Source organism: Rhinoderma darwinii, chromosome 4 (assembly GCF_050947455.1).
Source record: "Rhinoderma darwinii isolate aRhiDar2 chromosome 4, aRhiDar2.hap1, whole genome shotgun sequence".
Classification (NCBI taxonomy): Eukaryota; Metazoa; Chordata; class Amphibia; order Anura; family Rhinodermatidae; genus Rhinoderma; species Rhinoderma darwinii.
In genome coordinates, this window is record NC_134690.1 from 192,644,399 (window position 1) to 192,666,870 (window position 22,472).

Consider the following 22,472-nt stretch of genomic DNA (forward strand, 5'->3'; position numbering starts at 1 on the left):
AAAAAAGAGATTTTACTGTGTCATAGTAGTAAAACATACAACATCTATATAAATTTGGTATTGTTGCAATAAAGTTATTATGTTATTTATACCACATGGTAAACGGTGTAAATGTAAGACGCAAAAAAGTGTGTTTTTTTCTATTACCCGCCCAATTTTTTTTAATAAAAGTTAATCAATAAATTATATGTACCCCAAAATGGTGCTATTGAAAAACCCAAATTGTCCCGCAAAATACTAGACCTTATACAGCTATGTCGACTTAAAAATAAAAATGTTATAGCTCTTGGAATGCGACGATGGAAAAACGTAAAAAATAGCTTGGTCATTAAGGTTTAAATTAGGCTGCTCATTAAAGGGTTAAAATAATAAAATTATTAAAAGCACATATATCTTATAAAAAGGACATATTAGTGTACGTAGAAAAAGTATATTCAAATACAAGGATTGTGCGAACACAATCCAAAGGACATATTCTCACTTAGGCTACATTCACACGAGCATGTCCGATTTGCGTGCGCAAAAAAACCGACTGTATTTTTTACATTTTATGTCCATGTGGCATCAGCGTGCTCTGCGTGTGGCATCCGTTTTTCACATCTGTGATTATCCTCTGCAACACTTCCTTTTTTTAAATTTTAATTTCTCTGCATTTCTTTAGCAACTGGTGCGTGAAACACACGGATGTCGTCGATGTGCTATCTGTGTTTTTCACGCACCCATAGACTTCAACGGGCGCAATGTCCGCAAAAACAGACCAATATAGGACATACAGTGAATTTCACGAAAAGGACACTTGCTGAGTGAAAAATCATGCATTTCTGAATAGCCCCATTGACTTGCATGGGTCCGTGTGCTGTCAGTTATTTCAACGGACAGCACATGGACAAGGAACACGCTCGTCTGAATGAGCCCTTACTGGGTGATTGGTTATGTATATTCACACTTAAAACAAAACATTTTCTTATTGATATACGCTAAAACAAGTTTTTCTTAACCTTACTAAGGACAGACAATTGTGAATTAAAAAATAAATACAGGAACTGCCTTTACCAATTATAAGTATTGTAGTCTCAGTATTGGAATGCAAATCTGTAGATGGGAAAATAGATATTCAATATATTCCCTTATGGATAGGAGGACTAATATATTATTCCAGCAGACACAAATTAATAGAAGTTCTCCCTTTTTAAGGTATATGGGATGGCATCACCGACGATTCAATGTATATTTGAGTTTATTTTCAAATTTATTTATTTGTATTTGCAAACTCATACATTAAAGATGTCGATATCTCCTACATTTATTGGTAGCATCTCTACTAATATGAGTCTCGTTTACAGCTCAAAAATTTAAGATGTATATATCTCCCACATTCTTTGGAGAAATTCCCCCCAATGTAAGTCATTTACATCTCCGAACTAAAAGAATGATGACTTTTATTTAAATACATTGGAGGCATTCCTCTCAATCTGCATCTTGTTGTCAGCTCAAATTGAGAAAAATGAATGCATTCCTCCTATTCCAAAATTGCTCTACACACTAGAGTTATATATATACACTACCGCTCAAAAGTTTAGGGTCACTTAGAAATTTCCTTATTTTTGAAAGAAAAGCACAGTTTTTTTCAATGAAGATAACATTAAATTAATCAGAAATACTCTCTATACATGTGGTAAATGACTATTCTAGCTGCAAACGTCTGGTTTTTAATGCAATATCTACATAGGTGTATAGAGGCCCATTTCCAGCAACCATCACTCCAGTGTTCTAATGGTACATTGTGTTTGCTAACTGTGTTAGAAGGCTAATGGATGATTAGAAAACACTTGAAAACCCTTGTGCAATTATGTTAGCACCACTGTGAACAGTTTTGCTATTTAGAGGAGCTATAAAACTGACCTTCCTTTGAGCTAGTTGAGAATCTGGAGCATTACATTTGTGGGTTTTGATTAAACTCTCCAAATGGCTAGAAAAAGAGAGCTTTCATGTGAAACTCGACAGTCTATTCTTGTTCTTAGAAATTAAGGCTCTTCAATGCGAGAAATTGCCAAGAAACTGAAGATTTCCTACAACGGTGTGTACTACTCACTTCAGAGGACAGCACAAACAGGCTCTAACCAGAGTAGAAAGAGAAGGGGGCGGCCCCGCTGCACAACTGAGCAACAAGACAAGTACATTAGAGTCTCTAGTTTGAGAAATAGATGCCTCACAGGTCCTCAACTGGTAGCTTCATTAAATAGTACCCGCAAAACGCCAGTGTCAACGTCTACAGTGAAGAGGCGACTCCGGGATGCTGGCCTCCAGGGCAGAGTGGCAAAGAAAAAGCCATATCTGAGACTGGCTAATAAAAGGAAAAGAATAATATGGGCAAAAGCACACAGACATTGGACAGAGGAAGATTGGAAAAAAGTGTTATGGATAGACGAATCGAAGTTTGAGGTGTTTGGATCACACAGAAGAACATTTGTGAGACGCAGAACAACTGAAAAGATGCTGGAAGAGTGCCTGACGCCATATGTCAAGCATGGTGGAGGTAATGTGATGGTCTGGGGTTGCTTTGGTGCTGGTAAAGTGGGAGATTTGTACAAGGTAAAAGGGATTTTGAATAAGGAAGGCTATCACTCCATTTTGCAACTCCATGCCGTACCCTGTGGACAGCGCTTGATTGGAGCCAATTTCATCCTACAACAGGACAATGACCCAAAGCACACCTCCAAATTATGCAAGAACTATTTAGGGAAGAAGCAGGCAGCTGGTATTTTAATCTGTAATGGATTGGCCAGCGCAGTCACCAGATCTCAACCCCATAGAGCTGTTGTGGGAGCATCTTGACCGTATGGTACGCAAGAAGTGCCCATCAAGCCAATCCAACTTGTGGGAGGGGTTTCTGGAAGCATGTGGTGAAATTTCTCCCGATTACCTCAGCAAATGAACAGCTAGAATGCCAGAGGTCTGCAATGCTGCAAATGGAGCATTCTTTGACGAAAGTAAAGTTTGAAGGAGAAAATTATTATTTAAAATAAAAATCATTATTTCTAACCTCGTCAATGTCTTGACTATATTTTCTTGTAATTTTGCAACTCATTTGATAAATATAAGTGTGAGTTTTCATGGAAAACACAAAATTGTCTGGGTGACACCAAACTTTTGAACGGTAGTGTATATATACTGTATATATAATGTAGCACTCTCCCTGTGTGTTATTTAAGACTTTGTTCAACCTATTAAATGTACATAGAAGCAGCACACATATCTTCTGCTGCATCTTTGTGTTTCTTTGCTATTGCTTGTTTTATTGTACATTCTGTATACAGTAAACACCATGTATTGGCTGCTGCAGGCAGATACATTTTTACAATTTATCTCTATAACTGTGTAAAGGAAAGAAGAGTGATTTGGATATCTGTATCAGAAATTGACCTCTGATCACTATGAAGAAATATTATGAAATTGGCAAAAAAAATGTGGACACAAAAAACATGATGTTCATAGTTGGATGTATAATATAATTTAGTAACTTATTTAGGTGCAAAAAAACCTAAAAAGAACCCCTAAGGCCCCATGCCCACTTCAGTTTTTACCTTCAGGGTGCTAGCCGTTTTCTGACGGCTAGCACCCTTACCCAATCATTTCAATGGGGCCATGCACACTTCAGTTTTTTTTGACGGTCCCGTTGCTCCGTTCCGATCCAATGTAGAGCATGTCCTACTTTGGTCCATGATTTCGTGACCGTGAGGCCCATGCAAGTCAATCCGTGTGCCGTCCGTGTGTGACGGAGCTGTTACCTAGCAACGGCCGGGCGGGCAGAAGTACATTACAGAAATATTACACTAATCGACAGCCACTTGTCTCTATTAATCACTGATAGAGAAAAGAGGCTGCTGATTTAAAAAAAAAAAAAAAAAGCATTTCATAAGTACCCGGTCATTGTCTGGTGACTTGTCCCTCTTCTTCCTCCAGTCCGGCCTTCTTTTCTGACGCGGCAGCCTGTGATTGGCTGCAGAGGCCGCTGCAGCCTGTGATTGGCTGCAGAGGCCGCTGCAGCCTGTGGTGGGCTGCAGAGGCGGTCACGTGGGATGAAGCGTCATTCCTGGAGGCCGGCCTTCTGACATCATCCTGACGTGCCTGACCGCCACTACAGCCTGTGATTGGCTGCAGCGGCGACATGGATGAAATGTCATCGCAGGAGGCCAGACAGGAGGAATGTAAGTATGATTATTTTTTTTATTACATTAAAATTTTATTTTCCGCGCGCCGAGCATGGTACTGTCCAGGGTGCTGAAAGAGTTACCACCAATCAGTGCAGCCCATTAACTCTTTCAGCACCCTGGACAGTACCATGCTCAGCGCACAGAAACGGAAACACGGAGTGCACACGAGAGTGCACACGGCTGCTAAAACGGGCACACGGATCCGTCACAAACGGCCGTGAAAACTGTGGCGGAAGTGTGCACGAGGCCTAAATGATTACACTGATGAGCTGCGGATTTAGACACCCGATATAAAACAGTTCTTGTATTTAGATAAACTATTACTCATACATGTACATTTTATTATATTATTTATTACTGACAGACAATGTACAGAGGACTTGGCTTTCAAGCACTAGAATAAGGCTGTATATTAATAGAATCCTTATCTCTTTTAGCCTCCAGGCTTCTATTTAACTTAAGGCAGACGTGTAAAGTGCTCTACCGGCAAATCACTTGTCTCACAGCATTTATTCCGAATAAAACAATAAAGGTGTGCATCCTTATATAGCCAGTGTGGGAACTACAATACCATATAATGAACCCGTATGTCAAAGAATTTCCATAGAGGAATCGCCCTTAGAATAATGGCTGCCATGTTCTGCCAGCGTGAGTATTACAATAAGCCAAGACAAGGGTATTTTGACCACGTTACATTTTCTGACAGCAGCCCGCTGTGTATATCCTCTGTCAGTGGATGTGTGGCATCTTCTTTAAGTATAAATAGCATACATTACCTGCATTGTACTACATCTGACAGCACATACAGTTAAATAATAATGTGTTAGTGCTAAAGGTGAATGTTAATAATAATATAAGAGAATAAAGAGTGTGAGCTGATTTTACTAGACTATTCTGCATTTCAACTAAATGCTGCTCACAGAGCCAAGTGAAGATTTGGCATTTGAACTTGACCATTGAACATTCTCATGGTGACTCACCCATGCTTATAACACAATTTAAATAGAATAATATCTATGGAAGATATTAAAAGGTTTCACCTATTATCAACCTTGAAAATATTCTGCTACAATATGTTTATTCTACTGCATGTAGAACAATGATTCTGTATTAACCAGCAAATATACTGCAGTTGAATCTAATATAGCCGTATATCTGTGTTTACGCTAGTAAAAGAATTATAGGAGTGAAAGATGAGTTGTATAGCAATTACCATGTTCCAATGATTGCTTCTCAGAGGCCATTCATAGAAATGATACAGTGATGGAATAAAAATGTTCATTATCAAATTACTATACTGGAATGATCATTTCGAAAGATTCAGAAGTTGCAACCACAGACATAGTTAGAAATAATGGTTACATGGAAAAGATAGAACATTCTACATGAGATTTACATCTATTATTAAAAAAATCCACTTATTTATGTATTTGTGTTTAACCAGAAGAAAGAAAACCCAACTTTAATGGGACTATTATATGTACTGTATATAAGTATTACTATGGATAGCTAGTGATCACATTTTAAGAAAGTCCTCCCAACCACTTTTTAAAAAAAATAAAGAATTATCCATCACAACTTCCAATGGCTCAATATTTCTTGGATAGTACAGATCAAAACTGTACACACTGTTAGAGATTTATAAAACAAAATGTGCCAGAATTCTGGTGTATATCGAGTGCTCCAAATTAGACACTTTTCAGTTGATGTCTAGAAAAGGGGGCGTGGCTAAGACAAGTCAAAAAAATGGCGCAAAATATTGGTGAAAATGACTCCAGCCATGAGGTAGCGCCAGGAAGAGAACTGTCTAACATATCTAGCAAGATGCACCAAATTTATCATACAGTTTTCGCCTGTTTGGTCTAGTTCTATCCTGTCTAACTATTAATAAATATTCCCCATTTATTTTTTTCTGGTATATTTCCTTGTAAATAATGGGAGAGATTTACTAAGCAAAATGTGCCAGAATACTGGCGTACATGCTGTGCTCCAAATTTATTATTTGTTCTAGACACTTTTCACATTATACTCAACAGTTTTGAAAGTGTCTGGAAAAAAGAATGATTCATTTGGCACAGTATGTGCCCGTCTGGTCTGGTTTTATGCTATCTAACTTAAATATAATATTAATAAATCTATATTCCATATATTTTAACACGTATCACATCCAATAAACAATTAGACATTAAGGCCCCATGCACACGAACGTGCTTTTGCGGCCGCAATTCCCCCAAAAATCCACGGGAGAATTGCGGCCCCATTCATTTCTATGGGCTCATGCACACGACCGTAGTTTCCACGGTCCGTGCATGGCCCAGGAGCCTGGACCGCAGAAAGAACAGACATGTTTTATTACGGCCGTGTTCTGCAGTCCAGGCTCATAGGAAATAATCCACGCGGCCATGTGCACGGCCCGCGATTTGCGGGTGGCTCGCGGGTGTCACTCCGTGGCCGGCCGACCCGAAAATCACGGGCATCATCCACTTCTCTTCGTTACCACCCAGCTTCTGGCAGTGCACAGACACACAGCGTGTCCTCGCGAGATCACGCTGTGACGTCACTCACTTCCTCCCACAGGAACTTCATCGCGTCGGATGAGCGAGGACACGCTGTGTGTCTGTGAACTGCCAGAAGCTGGGTGGTAACGAAGAGAAGTGGATGATGCTGATTCGTCAGAATCATACACTTCTATTCACAACGCCCAGCTAGTAAAACAAGTAAAAACGCCCAGATGTAACGAACACAATACACGCCCAGTTGGACATAACTTTAAACACGCCCAGTTGTACATAAGAAAGGCTCATTTGCATAAATATAAAAATGGTCAGAACTTGCCCAAAAATGCTCGTTTTAAAAAAAAACAAAAAACGTTACTGTTATCTACATTGCAGCGCCGATCTGCTGCAATAGGAGATAGGGGTTTGAAAATCTGGTGACAGAGCCTCTTTAAGTCACCTTCCACCACCAGAAAAACTAGGTAATAACCTCAAAACTAAGGGCCCTTTTACATCGGGCAAATGAGCGTTCACAGAACGCTCGTTCCCGATAATTGCCCCAGGGCAACGATCAGCCGATGAATGTATAGTTGAATGTATAGTTTTAAATGCCGAATCTATTATCGTTGTCGGCAGCACATCTCCCTTGACGTGCTGCCAATATGACAGAAATGTATGAAGACGAGCGATTGTAGTAACGAGCGCTCGTCCCCATACTAGCTCCTTATGAAAGGAGCAAACGAGCGCCGATCAACGAGCTGTCTCGTTGATTGACGCTCATTTACATGACCCATGTCGGGCCGTGTAAGACCACCCTAAGTTTTAAAGTTTTTGTGAATGCATTCAGGTGACACAGTGATCCTGAACAATTTTCTTGACTGCAGAAGGATAAGCACATATTTTGCCTTGTCAGGGGGCCCAGAACTTGAATGCATAGTGCTTTAAGCATATGGCAGGTGTGTTTACTTGCTCTGAAATTATTTTGAGATGAGTTTGTGACTATATATAAGAATTTTTTTTTATTCTTTACTATTTTCTTTGTGATTACTTAACTAATTTTTTCCTGATTTTAGCCAATGAAACGTTCTTAAAAAAAAAAAAGTACCAAATAGTGTTTCCATTCTTCGAGCTGAAAATATGGTAATGTTTTATTATGATGCCAGAAACCTTCCTCCTTCTATTGGAAGGGCAATTTCATATCTTGTTACTGTATTTGTATTTTGTATTCTGCTTCCTATATTTGCCCTAATATTTCATTTTCTGTTAATTCTATGATACTTGGAGATTCATACAAAACCCCTATCTGTAGTATATTATTTTCTTGACATGAAAGATGACAATAAATAGTTCTTGTGAATTGTGTTTGTGTAAGTGCATGAAATACGGTTTATATTTTACCATATGTCACTTACCTGCCATGTCAATGGCAAAAGGCCTGTCTGCTCGCCATCCTGTGTACCAACCCACAACCTTTCCATTCTCGACAATTGGACGTTCATATCGCCGGCCGCCTACAAGGCCCACTGGCCATACTGAGACTTTCGTAGTTGTGCGCATCTGTAAAGAGGAAATATTCATATAAAATTTATTTAGTAAACATTTTACTGTTCATTTTTTTATTTTATTTTTATATCTGGAGACAGTTAAAATTTATTTTGGCCAATGTAGCATTCTACTTTGCTTTATAATTGTGGGACACATGACTGCACAGTCTTTCAGGTTGCCCCCCATTATACCCATAGAAATCTCACATCCAATGCTCATGTGACATAGTCCCATTACCCAGCATCCAATGGCCCTTGCCCTGTGTATATTTCAACTATGGACTTAGGGTGTCCGAAAAAGATCTCTTGTACGGTCAAATTTAAGGGTAAATACAAATACCCCATTTTCACAACTACTGGTACGCTGCTGCATTTAGATTTTTGCATGTAGACAAAGGGGGTGTTGGAACCAATACACAACTGGCAAGTACAAGTTTTGTCCTGTATATAAACAATGCTTCTGGATTTCTTCTGTTACCCTCTATGGATGACACATCACAGGCCATGTTTTGTGTACATACATATCACAGCTTTATTTTTTTAATAAGGGCCTTGTACAAAAGTTTAATAAAATCACTACGTTCCCAGAAATCCCATTTTAGCTGAACATCTGCTAGTGTTTTCCTTTGACACTACTTAATACCTATTGATTCAATGTAACCTCTGACAAGACAGCTCCCAAGTGCTGATGAGTATCATGTAAGCTCCAGTCACAGGCAAACAAGACGTTAAATTTTGCAAATCATGGCATGTCCATGACCATAGGTGGTATAAATCGTGAATATGGAACCCAATGTATGAATATATTCTTATATTCTTTCACTGAATGATTATAATGATTGTTTCCAACCTATGACTGTATAAGTGACAAAGAAGTAACCACTGCAATCATCACTCTAAAAGAGAAAAATAATAGTCAGCTTTTGTAATTTCATGTACCATTGAGATCCTTGAAATAAAGAGATTTTGGAGGTAGATTGCATATAAATGAGAAGTTTCCCTCCACATGTGTCCGTGCATGTACTAATAGAAAAACTTTACAGACCTGTTTGTTTGTTTTTTAATTACTGTGTACTTGAATAGTATTAGAGTTGGTAAACAAACAGCACTTCAGTTATGTATTGAGTGTTTCTTGCCTAATTTTTCTCATGTTAACAATGACGAGATAAAAAAAAATATCTCTTCAGTCTGTATTTTATAGCAATACAATTGAAATACATTTTGTATAATAAGAAGTCGCTTTTTCAACAGTTACTGAAGAAATATAAAAATAGTTTGGAGTATCATAGGGCTGTTGGAATCAGGAAATTTAAAGCATGAGGGTGTATTAGGAAAGATGATGCACCATGGTTGCTAATGGTTTCATGAAATGCAAGGGGTTACATGGGCAATTTCCTGTACTCCTATCTGGGAGAATGTACATTACCCAGAAATTAAAAAAATTAGGGATTATCAGCCATGGGTGAAGTTAGGTGTACATAGATTTGGAGAAGTTTTTAATGAAGGTATTTTGAAGGATTTTGACACTTTGAAAAAGGAATTTCAGGTTCCAAAAAAAGGATTTATACAGTAGATATATGCAATTGAAAGATGCGGTGAGATGCACAGAAAAAAATTGCGAACACTATTCTCGACTTTGGATTAGTCAGTAAAATCATCACATTGGCCTCATGCACACGGCCGTGCTCGTAATCATTGTCCGTGATTACGGGCATGGCCAACCGCTGGCTGCCCGTGGACAGCCACCTGCATTTTTGGCCCATGCTCCCATATAAATAATGGGAGCACGGTCTGTAAAAAGCAAAAGATAGGACATGTCAAAAAGAAGAAATCTGATAATATCTTAAAGATGAGCATGGGAATATAATTGTAGAGGACAATGGGAGGGCTGAGATATTAAATATGTACTTTTGCTTGGTGTTTACTGATGAGCTGCCAGTACCAGATATTCAGGGGGACAGTAATAAAGGTTCTCCACCCAATATTATCTGTTGAACACAGGAGGAAATACAGCTGCGTCTGAGCAAATTAAATATTGATAAATCCCCTGACCCAGACAGCATACATCCACGAGTATTAAGGGAATTAAGCTCAGTATTGGACAGACCATTGTATCTCATCTTCTTAGACTCACTTGTAACAGGATCAGTGCCACAGGATTGGAGGACGACTGATGTTATACCAATGTTTATGAAGGGTAAAAAGTTGGAACTGAGTAACTACCGTCCAGTAAGTTTGACATCTGTGCTATGCAAAATATTTGAGGGTTTTCTAAGAGATGAACTACAAAAGTATATAGCAGAGAAAAGTCTAATAACTGATAACCAGCATGGATTCATGAAAAACAGGTCATGCCTAACTAACATGCTCTTTTTCTATGTGGCTGAAGTGATTCATTTGGATTTAGCAAAAGAATGTGATACTGTTCCATACAACAGTCTTGTTCTGAAGCTACAGACACAGGGATTGGAGGACCACATATGCAAGTGGGTAAAGAATTGGTTAAGGGGCAGAATACAAAGTGTCGCTGTAAATGAAACTTATTCAAAATGGGCGGAAGTCCGCAGCGGGGTCCACAAAGATCTGTGTTGGGCTCATTTCTTTTTAATCTCTTTATTAATGACCTTGTGGATGGGATTGATAGCAAAGTGTAAATTTTTTCTAAACATACAAAACTTTGTAGGATACTTAAAACTTAACTTGACTATAAAATATTACAGAAAGACCTAGATAAGCTGGCAGCATGGGCAAAAACATGGCAGATGAAATTTAATGTTGATAAATGTAAAGTAATGCACCTAGGACGCAATAATAGCATTAATTCATATACATTAAATGGAATAAAACTGGGGATAACTGAACAAGAGAAGGACCTGGATATTCTTGTAACAAATAAGCTAAGCAGCAGTACTCAATGTCAAGCAGCAGCTGCAAAAAGCAAATAGGATTTTAGGATGTATAAAAAGAGAGATAAAAACCTGTGATTCAAATGTAATATTACCCCTCTATAAATCCCTTGTAAGGCCACATCTTGAATATGGAATTCAGTTTTGGGCTCCACACTGTAAAAAAGATATAGGAGAACTGGAGAGGGTTCAAAGGTGGGCAACTAGATTATTAAATGGGATGGGAGGTGTCGCTTACAATGAAAGGCTAGAAAAATTGGGCTTGTTCAGCTTGGAAAAAAGACGTCTAAGAGGTGATCTTATTAACATTTATAAGCAGTGGCGTAACTACCGCTATAGCAGCTGTAGCGGCTGCTACGGGGCCAGAATGGCCGGAGGCTCCGCTAGCAGCTGCTATGGCTTCTTCAGAGTGACACCACTGAAGTGTTCCTACAAAAGACATGCATCCCCCGAAGTTCTCCATGACAAACCTCGGACTTCCGGGGTCTGTCTGCAGCTCCATAGAAATGACTTGCGCACCGGTCGCGCTTGTGCGCATGCGTGACCAGCGCTCCTTTCATTTTTATTGAACTGTGCAGACGCCGGAAGTCCGAGGTTTGTCATGCAGAACTTCGGGGGACTTTCGGTCCCCTGTTCTCCTTATCGCTGCCAGCGATCACACGTGTATCCCCTATCCGGTGGATAGGGGATACATCTCTTTTGTTGGACAAACTATAGGCCGTTTTTTTTGGGGGGGGGGGCTATATGGCGTTATCTACAGGGGGCGGTCTGTATGGCGTTATCTACAGGAGGGGTTCTGTATGGTGTTATCTACAGGTAGGGTCTGTATGGTGTTATCTACAGGGGTGTCTGTATGGCGTTATCTACAGGGGGGTCTGTATGGCGTTATCTACAGAGGGTGTCTGTATGGCGTTATCTACAGGGGGGTCTGTATGGCGTTATCTACAGGCGGGCTATATGGCGTTATCTACAGGGGGCGGTCTGTATGGCATTATCTACAGCAGGGGGTCTGTATGGCGTTATCTACAGGTAGGGTCTGTATGGTGTTATCTACAGGGGGGTCTGTATGGCGTTATCTACAGGGGGGTCTGTATGGCGTTATCTACAGAGGGTGTCTGTATGGCGTTATCTACAGGCGGGCTGTATGGCGTTATCTACAGGGGGATTTGGGGCTGTAACTCGTTATCTACAGGGGGGCTGTATGGCATTATCTACAGGGGGTCTGTATGGCGTTATCTACAGGTGGGCTGTATGGCGTTATCTACAGGGGGGATGTATGGCGCTATCTACAGGGGGGGCTGTATGGAGTTATCTACAGGGGGGCTGTAAGGCGTTATCTACAGGGGGCTGTGTATGGCGCTATCTACAGGGGGCTGTGTATGGTGCTATCTATAGGGGGCGCTGTGTGGTGGAATCTATAGGGAGGCACTATCTACATGGGGGGTTGTGTGATACCCAGCGGAGGGGGGCCCCAGTCAAAAGTTTGCTATGGGGCCCAGTCTTTCCTAGTTACGCCCCTGTGTATAAGTATATGTGTGGTCAATACAGAGAACTAGCACATGATCTGTTCCTTCCAAGGACTCTACAAATGACAAGGGGACACCCATTTTGTGTGGAAGAAAGGGGTTACAGATATCAATATAGAAAAGGGTTCTTTACAGTTAGAGTGGTCAAGCTATGGAATGCCCTACCCCAAGAAGTAGTGATGGCAGATATTATGTCTGCATTTAAAAAAAGGCTAGATGCCTATTTATCGATGAATGGCATTGAAGGTTATAATTAATCAAGCAATGAATGTCCTATCTTTTGCAGGGGCTTTCTACGGCCCGGACACCTTCCCGGAAATATGCGGGAAGGTGTCCGTGGTCAATAGAAATTAATGGGTCCGTTTAGGGCAGAAATCTACGGTCCTAAGAGTAGTTGACTACTCTATTGCTTCGCTATTGCTTCCGGCAAAACGACGGGTCCGGTGCACAACAGAGACAAACGGAAACCACGTGCACCAGATCCGTCACCATTGAAATCAATGGTGATGAAAATGGAAACCTCCGACGGAACTTCAGAACGGGACCCCCAACGCAGATGTAAACAGTATTCCGTTTGACCTTGGGAATTGGATGAAAATGTCTTCTAATTATAGGTTTGCCATTTCTAGAGCTCTTTTCTTTGGGGCCATTTTTAATTTTTAAATTGTGGATCTCAAATTGTAACCCATCAATGAAATGTTGGGAATGAATAGTGTCCCAAATTATTTAGGCTGGGCTCACACACACTATTTACGGACGTAATTCGGGCGTTTTAGCCCCCTGAATTACGTTTGAAAATACGGCTCAAAAGCGTCGGCAAACATCTGCCCATTCATTAGAATGGGTCTTACGATGTTCTGTGCCGACGGTCATTTTTTTACGCGCCGCTGTCAAAAGGCGGCGCGTAAAAAAGACACCCGCGTCAAAGAAGTGCCTGTCACTTCTTCAGACGTAAATTGAGCCATTTTCCATGGACTCCATGGAAAAACAGCTCCAATTACGTCCGTAATGGACGCAGCGAAAGACGCCTGCACATGCCATTACGGCTAAAATTACAGTGCTGTTTTCTCCTAAAAACAGCACTGTAATTTCAGCCGTAACGGACGCTGCCGTGTGAACATACCCTTAGTGTGAAACGTGGCAGTTGTTCATAATTGGAAAGAATGACGTGTTTAAAAATAAAAGGGGTCTTTGAATGAATCCTACAAAAAAAAAAATAGTTTCTTCTTCAGTGTCAAGTGTAAGGGAAGGTTGGGTTCATTTTGTCTGTAGAAATTTTTTTTTCAGTAAAGAGAATCTAAAAAAATATAAAAATGATTCCTCCTATAGGAAGAAAAACCTCTTAGCTCTAAATGTGAAATCTGGCATGAAAGCAAAGGGATATGAGATGTGTGCCTCCCATTTGTAAAACCTTTTCAGACTTTTCAGCATCTTGAAGTGTTTATTCATTTTTCACTGATAGGATTTCCAGGAACATTTGAGACTGATGGTCTCCTTTGAACATACATTTATGTGTTTGGCCTTAGAGAAAAATGTTGAAAGATAGATCGATAATAAACAATCAATAAAGATACAAGTAAATACTATACACAATAAAACCATATGACGGTTTGTTAGGTTATGCTGCTATGTTGAACCAAAGGCAGAATCACTCCCAGGTAAAATAAGATGCTACTAAACAACTTAATCATTATTCTACTTAGTAATACCATCTTAATTATAACCTGTAAATTACAAATTATATATATCTATAATATAAGTATATATTATATAATGTGAAAACTATTAGAACTGTAATGAAAAACGTAAATAATGCAACAAAATCTTCAATCAAAATAATGGATTCCGATTCGAACACTACTGCACTGTTTATTTATAGATATCATCTACATAACACGTTAATCAACTTTGCATATTCATTGTATTACATACGCTGCAGTGATCCTCACCTTCTTACATTTACATTTCTGCAGCCTCATGAGCACCAATTGACCAGTATTTCTATTAGCACTTTGGAATTGTGGACATTACAATGGGCACCGAACAGTAAAATCCCAGAATTCAGTTCAGCAGAGAACATGCTGTATTATGGGATATCAGGTGTTATGGGTGCATCTGTTTACACATAATTGCCTAATTTTACTAGCGTTCAGCAGAGATCTGAATTCAGCTCCGGGCAATGGGCTAAATCCATGAGTCAAGGTGAGAACTCTGCCTTAGGCAGCACGTTTCCCTGATAAGAGGGGGCAGCATCGTGACATATATTCAGTCCATCCCTTCACTTTCCCATCTACAAATTAGGGAAGAGTTTGGGGCAATTTTACTTTTTGCCTTAGGTCGATTCATACGAACTACCGTTTTTCACGTCTGAGTTGCGCCCGTGTGTTTATAGTTTTCATGGATCCCCATAGACTTTAGTCTATCGAGGAATCTGTGAAAACGGAAGAAAATAGGATATATTCTATTTTTCAATGGCTCCCTCACACGGTCCATTCAAACAACAGCCGTGTGAACTTTCCCACTGAAATACATGCATCCGTGTGAAGGCCGTTGTTTTAATAGCCGTTACACGGATGTATTCTATGTACGTGTGATTAAGCCCTTAGGCATCAAAAAGGGTAGAAGCTATAAAACAATGACCAGTGCAAGATAAACTATCTACATATAAACTGTAAACTGGCATTCACAAGTAAATCTACATGAATATTGAAATATTTCAGCAAGAACTGGCAACAGTAATATCTAAGGGTGGCATAAGTCTCATCAGATCTATTTATTAGAGGATTTTAGGTTTGTGCAAAAATATCTTCTAATAAGGTTTCTAATCGGACTATAATATCTTTTTCTGCGACAAACCTGCAGTATAATCTGTAAGACAATTAGACATAAATGTTGTAATTTTAACTTTTCCACCATTTTTTAACTTGTTGAGCAGAAGATTATAGACAGAATATTTAGTGAAGGGATGATGAAATTGACCTCATGCATTAAAGGCATGAAATATTCAATGTGAAACTTTAACTAACCCTATAAATTATATTTGGGAAATGTATAAAAAGACAATCATCTAATATATTATTGGTATGGCTCCTTTAACAAGTGAACGTAATTCCGGTAAAAGCCTGCTGAACAGCTGCAAAAACCATTTACCAGAGGGATATAGGCCAACATTTATAGCCACCTCTATTTTCTCAATAGAGACTGAGGCTGTTTTTAGATAGCCTCAGCCTGGCAATAGGAAAAGCATTGAACTGTCTCCCAAATCTAAATTAGCAGGTGGCCAATTGGGGATTAATTTTGTTTTAACTGAATAAAAATAATGTGGGCCATTTGTAGCATATATTCCATGCAGAATAAGTCCGACATTTAAGTGTAACATCTATAGTTTAACTATATGTACACATTTGTACATCATTTTGGAGCGTTTACAGATACATGCATTTTTTCCTATAGATACAGACATACAATTTTTACTACATTAGAATACAGGGCCTAGTGACACGTCCTAACTACAAATCATCAGAGCAAGTTCTGTGCGAATACTAAACCAACAAGGAATGCTGGGAAATTTAAACTGTATATTGCAGAATTGTGAATGCAGCTCTGGACTATACAAGATGTAATTTAAGATTAGTACAGCATAAGTAAAGCATTGTATTCACAAAACGACTCAACTTTTTATGTAGATTATAACTATATATAACCTGTAAAATAGTGATCGATAGTAAATATACACTTTTAAGTAAAACTCAGAAAATTCTTTAAATTCAGCTTTTGCTCGGAGTGTAGGTGCCACCCTCACCCACAAGGTTCTAATTAGGTAATTGGTGCCAGTGCAGTTCAGATTAGGTCTTGCTACTGCGCTATGGTCCAAGGCAGCAACTTTCGTGACCTGTCTGGGAACCTCTACAGAAAATAACTCTGCACCTGTGTGTGCATAATAGGTAAGTATTATTTTAGGGGTGAGGTGGTTGGCACGACTGTGAGCCAAAGCTGGATTTTAAACCTACACAGAATAGTGTGTCAGAATAGTATTCTTTATTGTTAATTTAGCACAGGGGAGTCAGACATTAATACAAATCATCAGAATGGCACATTTGATGTTATTGCACTATTTTTTGACTTCGCATGCAATATTTTGTATCATTGATACTTTATAACCTTAGTATTTGACAACGCTATTGACATCCATTATACTCCAATTTCTGCAAACTACTGAACAACTGAAAAGAGAAGGGATGTGAAAGTACAGTATGTTTTTAGTAGCTTGTTGCGAGGGTTTTCATGCCAACCCAGATTTTAATAGGATATATACTGCTACATTTTTTTAAATAAAATGTGCATTGAAAGTAATGACTGTAATTCCTCCTACATTCTCTTAAGTGATTTATATTAATAAAGATGATTAAACCCCCCCTCTCATAGATTCTCTATGGGAAACAAACATGGATATTGGAGTATATTGGAGTCATATACTGGATTTATTTAATGCAGTAAATTCTTTATATGTGGTGGCAGTTACTCATTATCTGTCCTGCCAGTTCTGAGATGATAAAGACATTAGATAAATAAGTATAATTGATTCAATACATTACTAAAGGGCCTATATACTGTACAAATCGTTTGCATTGGAGGCTTTTAATGACATTACGTATTTTCTAAAAACACGTAATTTCTCTCAGCTTAATTATCTAGAATGTTTCCAAGCTGATGTTCACATATACTAGTACATGTTAGTAAGTTGCTCCCTAGCAGTTTGATTCACTAGATTCCAGAGTTACTGAAAACAGGAGAGGATGGCTGAGTGCCTGAAATAGAACATGCGTCCTCCCTGTCCATTCTCATTGTTGCCCATTATGCAGAGTCCCCCCCATGTAAACCTGGTCTAAATTTTCCCACATTTAAGAAATGTAACCTCTTTTTTAACATAATCACCCCAAATAATACACCTTTGTTGTAAATTCCGTTTCACGATGCTTGTGACTTTTTCTGTAACTTTCTGATTGCACCATGGTCTGTTATATTTAACAATAAATACATAAAAATGGCAGTCAACAGATTATAAAATAAAAATTAAAAAAACAATGAGATCTGTTTTGACTCACTGTTCCAATGTAAGAAACAAAAAAACAAAAAACAACGGTAATAAACATACTGGGGCACATTTATGAAGACTAGTGTCCATTCAGCAGTACACTAATATGAAGAACTGGTCAACAGTGTGCTGTGTTTCCTAGCACAGAGAATACCTGCTGGCAGGGTCAGGTAGAAGTGCCATGGGCCCAACATAAGGAATGTTTCTGTGGGCCCATCCACCATCTATATAAAACATGTCCACTTTTAATTGTATAAAAAACTTATTAAACACACAAAACCTATCATCAATATGGTCTAATTGGTTGTTTGTAAATTAACCCATTAAAAGACCTTAGTGGCAAGTGATTGTTCCAAAGTCAGCTCCAAATGGGGTTGTCCTCTTAGACGGCCCATTCTGGCCATGTATACGAGCGCCGATCAATGAGTCAGTTCCATACGATCAGCAAATGAACGAACGTTTGCTCCTTCATCTGTTGATCACTGCCCTGTTTACACTGGGCAATTATCGTCAACGAGCATTCTATGAACGAGCGTTTTCCCAATAATTGGCCCATGTAAAAGGGCCTTTAGACTGGACACACTGGAGGATTCCATGGTACTCTCATGGGCCAGTCCAATCCTGCCTGCTGGAGAATATAGCTCATGGTGCCGAACAATGTCGAATAGTATCTGAAGTTATCCACTGCCGCTTGTCTTGAAAAATGTCATTAGTTAATAATTTATACTGTGGACCATGCAACCTTTTTCCCCAGACAAACTAAAATTGTTGTTTGAGGCACAGAAAGTGTTAGGGGACCTTAATAAATAGGGGCATTTATGATGAGCACCATGTTTTCAATGCGGTCATGCCAGAAAACTCTGAAAGTTGCCTTGATAAATCTCCCCTACTTGTGCTGGTTTTAATGCAGCATTTTGTGGCATGTAAACAAATGTCAATGGAATCGATTGAGGTTAATATGAGCCTCTTGTTATCTGATTCAAAATAATTGAAAATAAGGAATCTGATAACAAAGTCCAAATGTCAACAAGTCCTAAATGATTTTACAAGACCCCTAATCATGTGACTGGAGTTTTATCCAAATCCTAAGGGCTTATTCAGACAAGCGTGTCCGTTTTGCGTCTGTAAAAAACTGACCGTATTTCATGCATTTCAGTTCTGTGTGGTATCAGTGTGTTTTCCGTGTTGCATCACGTGTTCCTGTTTTTATTCTCTTCTCATAATCTCTTTAGCAACTGATGTGTGAAAAACACGGACAGCACAAAGTTGACGCTCGTGTGCTGTCCGTGATTTTCACACACCCATTGACATCAATGGGCGACGTGGTCCGCAAAAACGGATCAAAACAAGACATGCAGTGAGTTTCACACAATGGACACACCGTGGTTTTTCACACAGCATGTGACTAACCCCATTGAATTGCATAGGTGTAATGGCAGGAAGGAGGTGAAGGGAAAGTGAGCCCTAATCTACCCACCGCCCTGTCCCTGCCTACTTGCAACGACCCGCCCTAGGCGACGAGGTACAACTGGGCGGCGGTCCCTACGCTGTCTAAGTGCACAGGAAAACAAACAGGGAACACGCAAGGGAAGGGGCAGTAGCCACGGAACGCCACGAGGAAACGGAGCGGCGAACGAACAGTCAGGACCAGGACGAAGTGAGTACACCCGAGCGGGCACGGAGACAGAAGCAAGCCAGGGGCAAAGCAAAGAAGGTCAAGCAGAACTGCAGCAAGGCAGAAGCACGGCAGAAGCAGGCTGGAGCAAGCAGCAGTGGGGCCAGGAATCCAAAAGAATTACAAGCACTGAGGAGGAGAACACAGCAGGTAATAAAGGACAGGGGGCGGAGCTAACTCCGACTGACCAGGCCGCGATAGGCTCTCCCACTCCTGAGCCTGCCACCCTGGTTGGTGGGAGATGGTGTCAGTCGAACAGGTCTGGCCTCAGGTGTGGATTGATTAATCCCAGGAGTATACCTAGAAGTAGTACCTGGCAGATCCCTAACAGTACTCCCCCTTTTATGAGGGGCCACCGGACCCTTACTAAGGGGACCCGGTTTAGTGGGGAAGAGAAGGTGGAACCTCCTGATCAATACCCCAGCGTGAACATCACGGGCAGGTACCCAAGTCCTCTCCTCCGGCCCGTATCCTCTCCAATTGACCAGGTACTGGAGGGAACCCTGGACCATCCTACTGTCCATAATCTTGGCCACCTCGAATTCCACCCCCTCAGGGGTGAGAACGGGAACAGGAGGTATCCTCGAGGGGGACCAGGACGGGGAGCAGCGTTTAAGGAGGGAGGCATGGAAGACGTCATGTATGCGAAAGGATGGGGGGAGATCCAGACGGAAGGATACAGGGTTGAGGACTTCAATGATCTTATAAGGTCCAATAAATCGGGGAGCAAACTTCCTGGACGGGACCTTAAGGCGCAAGTTCCTGGACGACAACCAGACCAAATCCCCGACGACAAACCGGGGGTTAGCAGAACGTCTACTATCCGCCTGAATCTTTTGTGCGCTCTGGGACGCCTCTAGGTTCTTCTGAACCTGGGCCCAGACAGTGCACAGTTCCCGATGAACATCCTCTACCTCAGGATTATTGGAACAACCAGGGGAGACGGAGGAGAACCTTGGGTTAAACCCGAAATTACAGAAAAACGGGGAGACCCCTGACGAGTTACTGACCCGGTTATTCAGGGAAAATTCAGCAAGGGGAAGGAATGAGACCCAATCGAATTGACAGTCCGAGATGAAACACCTTAAATATTGTTCCAGGGATTGGTTGGTCCTTTCCGTTTGGCCATTAGTTTCTGGATGGAAGGCGGAGGAGAAGGACAGATCAATCTCCAACTTTTTACAAAAAGCTCTCCAAAATAAGGAAACAAATTGTACCCCTCTGTCAGAAACGATATTGACTGGGGCCCCATGGAGACGCAGGATGTGTTTCACAAACAAAGAAGCTAACGTCTTGGCGTTAGGTAGCTTCTTAAGGGGCACAAAGTGGCACATCTTGCTGAAGCGGTCGACTACCACCCACACCACCGACTTGCCCTGAGATGGAGGCAAATCGGTGATAAAATCCATGGAGATATGGGTCCAAGGTCTCTGGGGAATGGGCAAGGAACGTAGTAGGCCCGCAGGTCGGGACCTAGGGGTTTTGGACATAGCGCAAACCTCACAAGTGGCGACGTAAGCCCTAACGTCTTTAGGCAACCCAGGCCACCAATAGTTTCTGGTAATGAGGTGTTTGGTGCCCAAGATGCCAGGATGACCAGATAGAGCGGAGTCATGGTTTTCCCTGAGTACCCTCAGCCGGTATTGCAGGGGAACAAACAGTTTGTCCCCAGGGACGTTCCCGGGAGCTGCACCCTGATCAGCCGCGATATCAGAAGCTAAATCAGAATCCGTGGCAGAGACGATTATACCAGGGGGTAAAATACAAGCAGGATCCTTCTCGGAAGGAGGATTGGCCATGAAACTACGTGACAGAGCATCAGCCTTAATATTCTTGGACCCAGCCCTATAGGTAACCAAGAAATTAAATCTGGTAAAGAATAGTGCCCACCGAGCTTGTCTAGGATTAAGCCTCCGGGCCGATTCTAGGAAAACCAGATTCTTGTGATCCGTAAGGACCGTTACCTGGTGTCTGGCCCCCTCCAGGAAGTGCCGCCACTCCTCAAAAGCCCATTTAATGGCTAGAAGTTCGCGGTTGCCAATATCATAGTTACTCTCCGTGGGCGAAAACTTCCTAGAGAAGTAAGCACAGGGGCGGAGATGGGTGAGGGAGCTGGTACCCTGGGACAAGACGGCCCCCACTCCCACCTCGGAAGCGTCAACCTCCACAATAAATGGCTCCTCTTGGTTGGGCTGAATCAGCACGGGGGCCGAGATAAAGCACTTCTTGAGAGTCTCAAAGGCCTGGACGGCCTCAGGGGGCCAATGGAGGACATCAGCACCCTTGCGGGTAAGGTCCGTAAGAGGCTTAGCGACGACCGAGAAGTTGGCAATAAATCTCCTGTAATAGTTGGCGAACCCTAAAAAACACTGTAACGCCTTAAGGGAGGCAGGTTGGACCCATTCCGCCACAGCCTGAACCTTGGCAGGGTCCATGCGGAATTCATGAGGAGTGAGGATTTGCCCTAAAAATGGTATCTCCTGTACCCCAAAGACACATTTTTCAGTCTTAGCAAACAGATTATTCTCCCGAAGGACCTGGAGCACCTTCCTGACATGCTCCACGTGGGAGGACCAGTCCTTGGAAAACACCAGTATGTCATCAAGGTACACAACAAGAAAATTACCCAGGTACTCTCTCAGGATTTCATTAATAAAATTCTGGAAGACAGCAGGGGCATTACACAACCCAAAGGGCATGACCAGGTATTCGAAATGACCCTCGGGTGTGTTGAACGCAGTTTTCCACTCATCCCCCTCTTTGATGCGGATAAGGTTATATGCCCCCCGTAGATCGAACTTAGAAAACCATTGGGCTCCCTGAACCTGATTAAAAAGATCCGGAATCAAAGGAAGTGGGTACTGGTTCCTTACGGTGACCTTATTCAGGTTACGATAATCAATGCACGGACTAAGACCACCATCCTTCTTCCCCACAAAGAAGAAGCCAGCACCTACAGGAGAAGTCGAGGGGCGAATGAAACCCTTGGCCAGGCATTCTTGGATATACACCCTCAT

At 41.1% G+C, this 22,472-nt stretch overlaps 1 protein-coding gene across 1 annotated transcript in view; it reads right to left on the bottom strand.

The window, feature by feature from the left end:
* The window catches only part of B3GAT2 (beta-1,3-glucuronyltransferase 2), a 185,874-nt gene that overhangs the window by 66,675 nt on the left and 96,727 nt on the right, over positions 1 to 22,472 (bottom strand). The window contains exon 2 of the mRNA XM_075862012.1: positions 8,122 to 8,266. Coding sequence (XP_075718127.1) covers positions 8,122 to 8,266 — 145 coding nt within the window. The remainder of the gene's footprint in view (positions 1 to 8,121; positions 8,267 to 22,472) is intronic.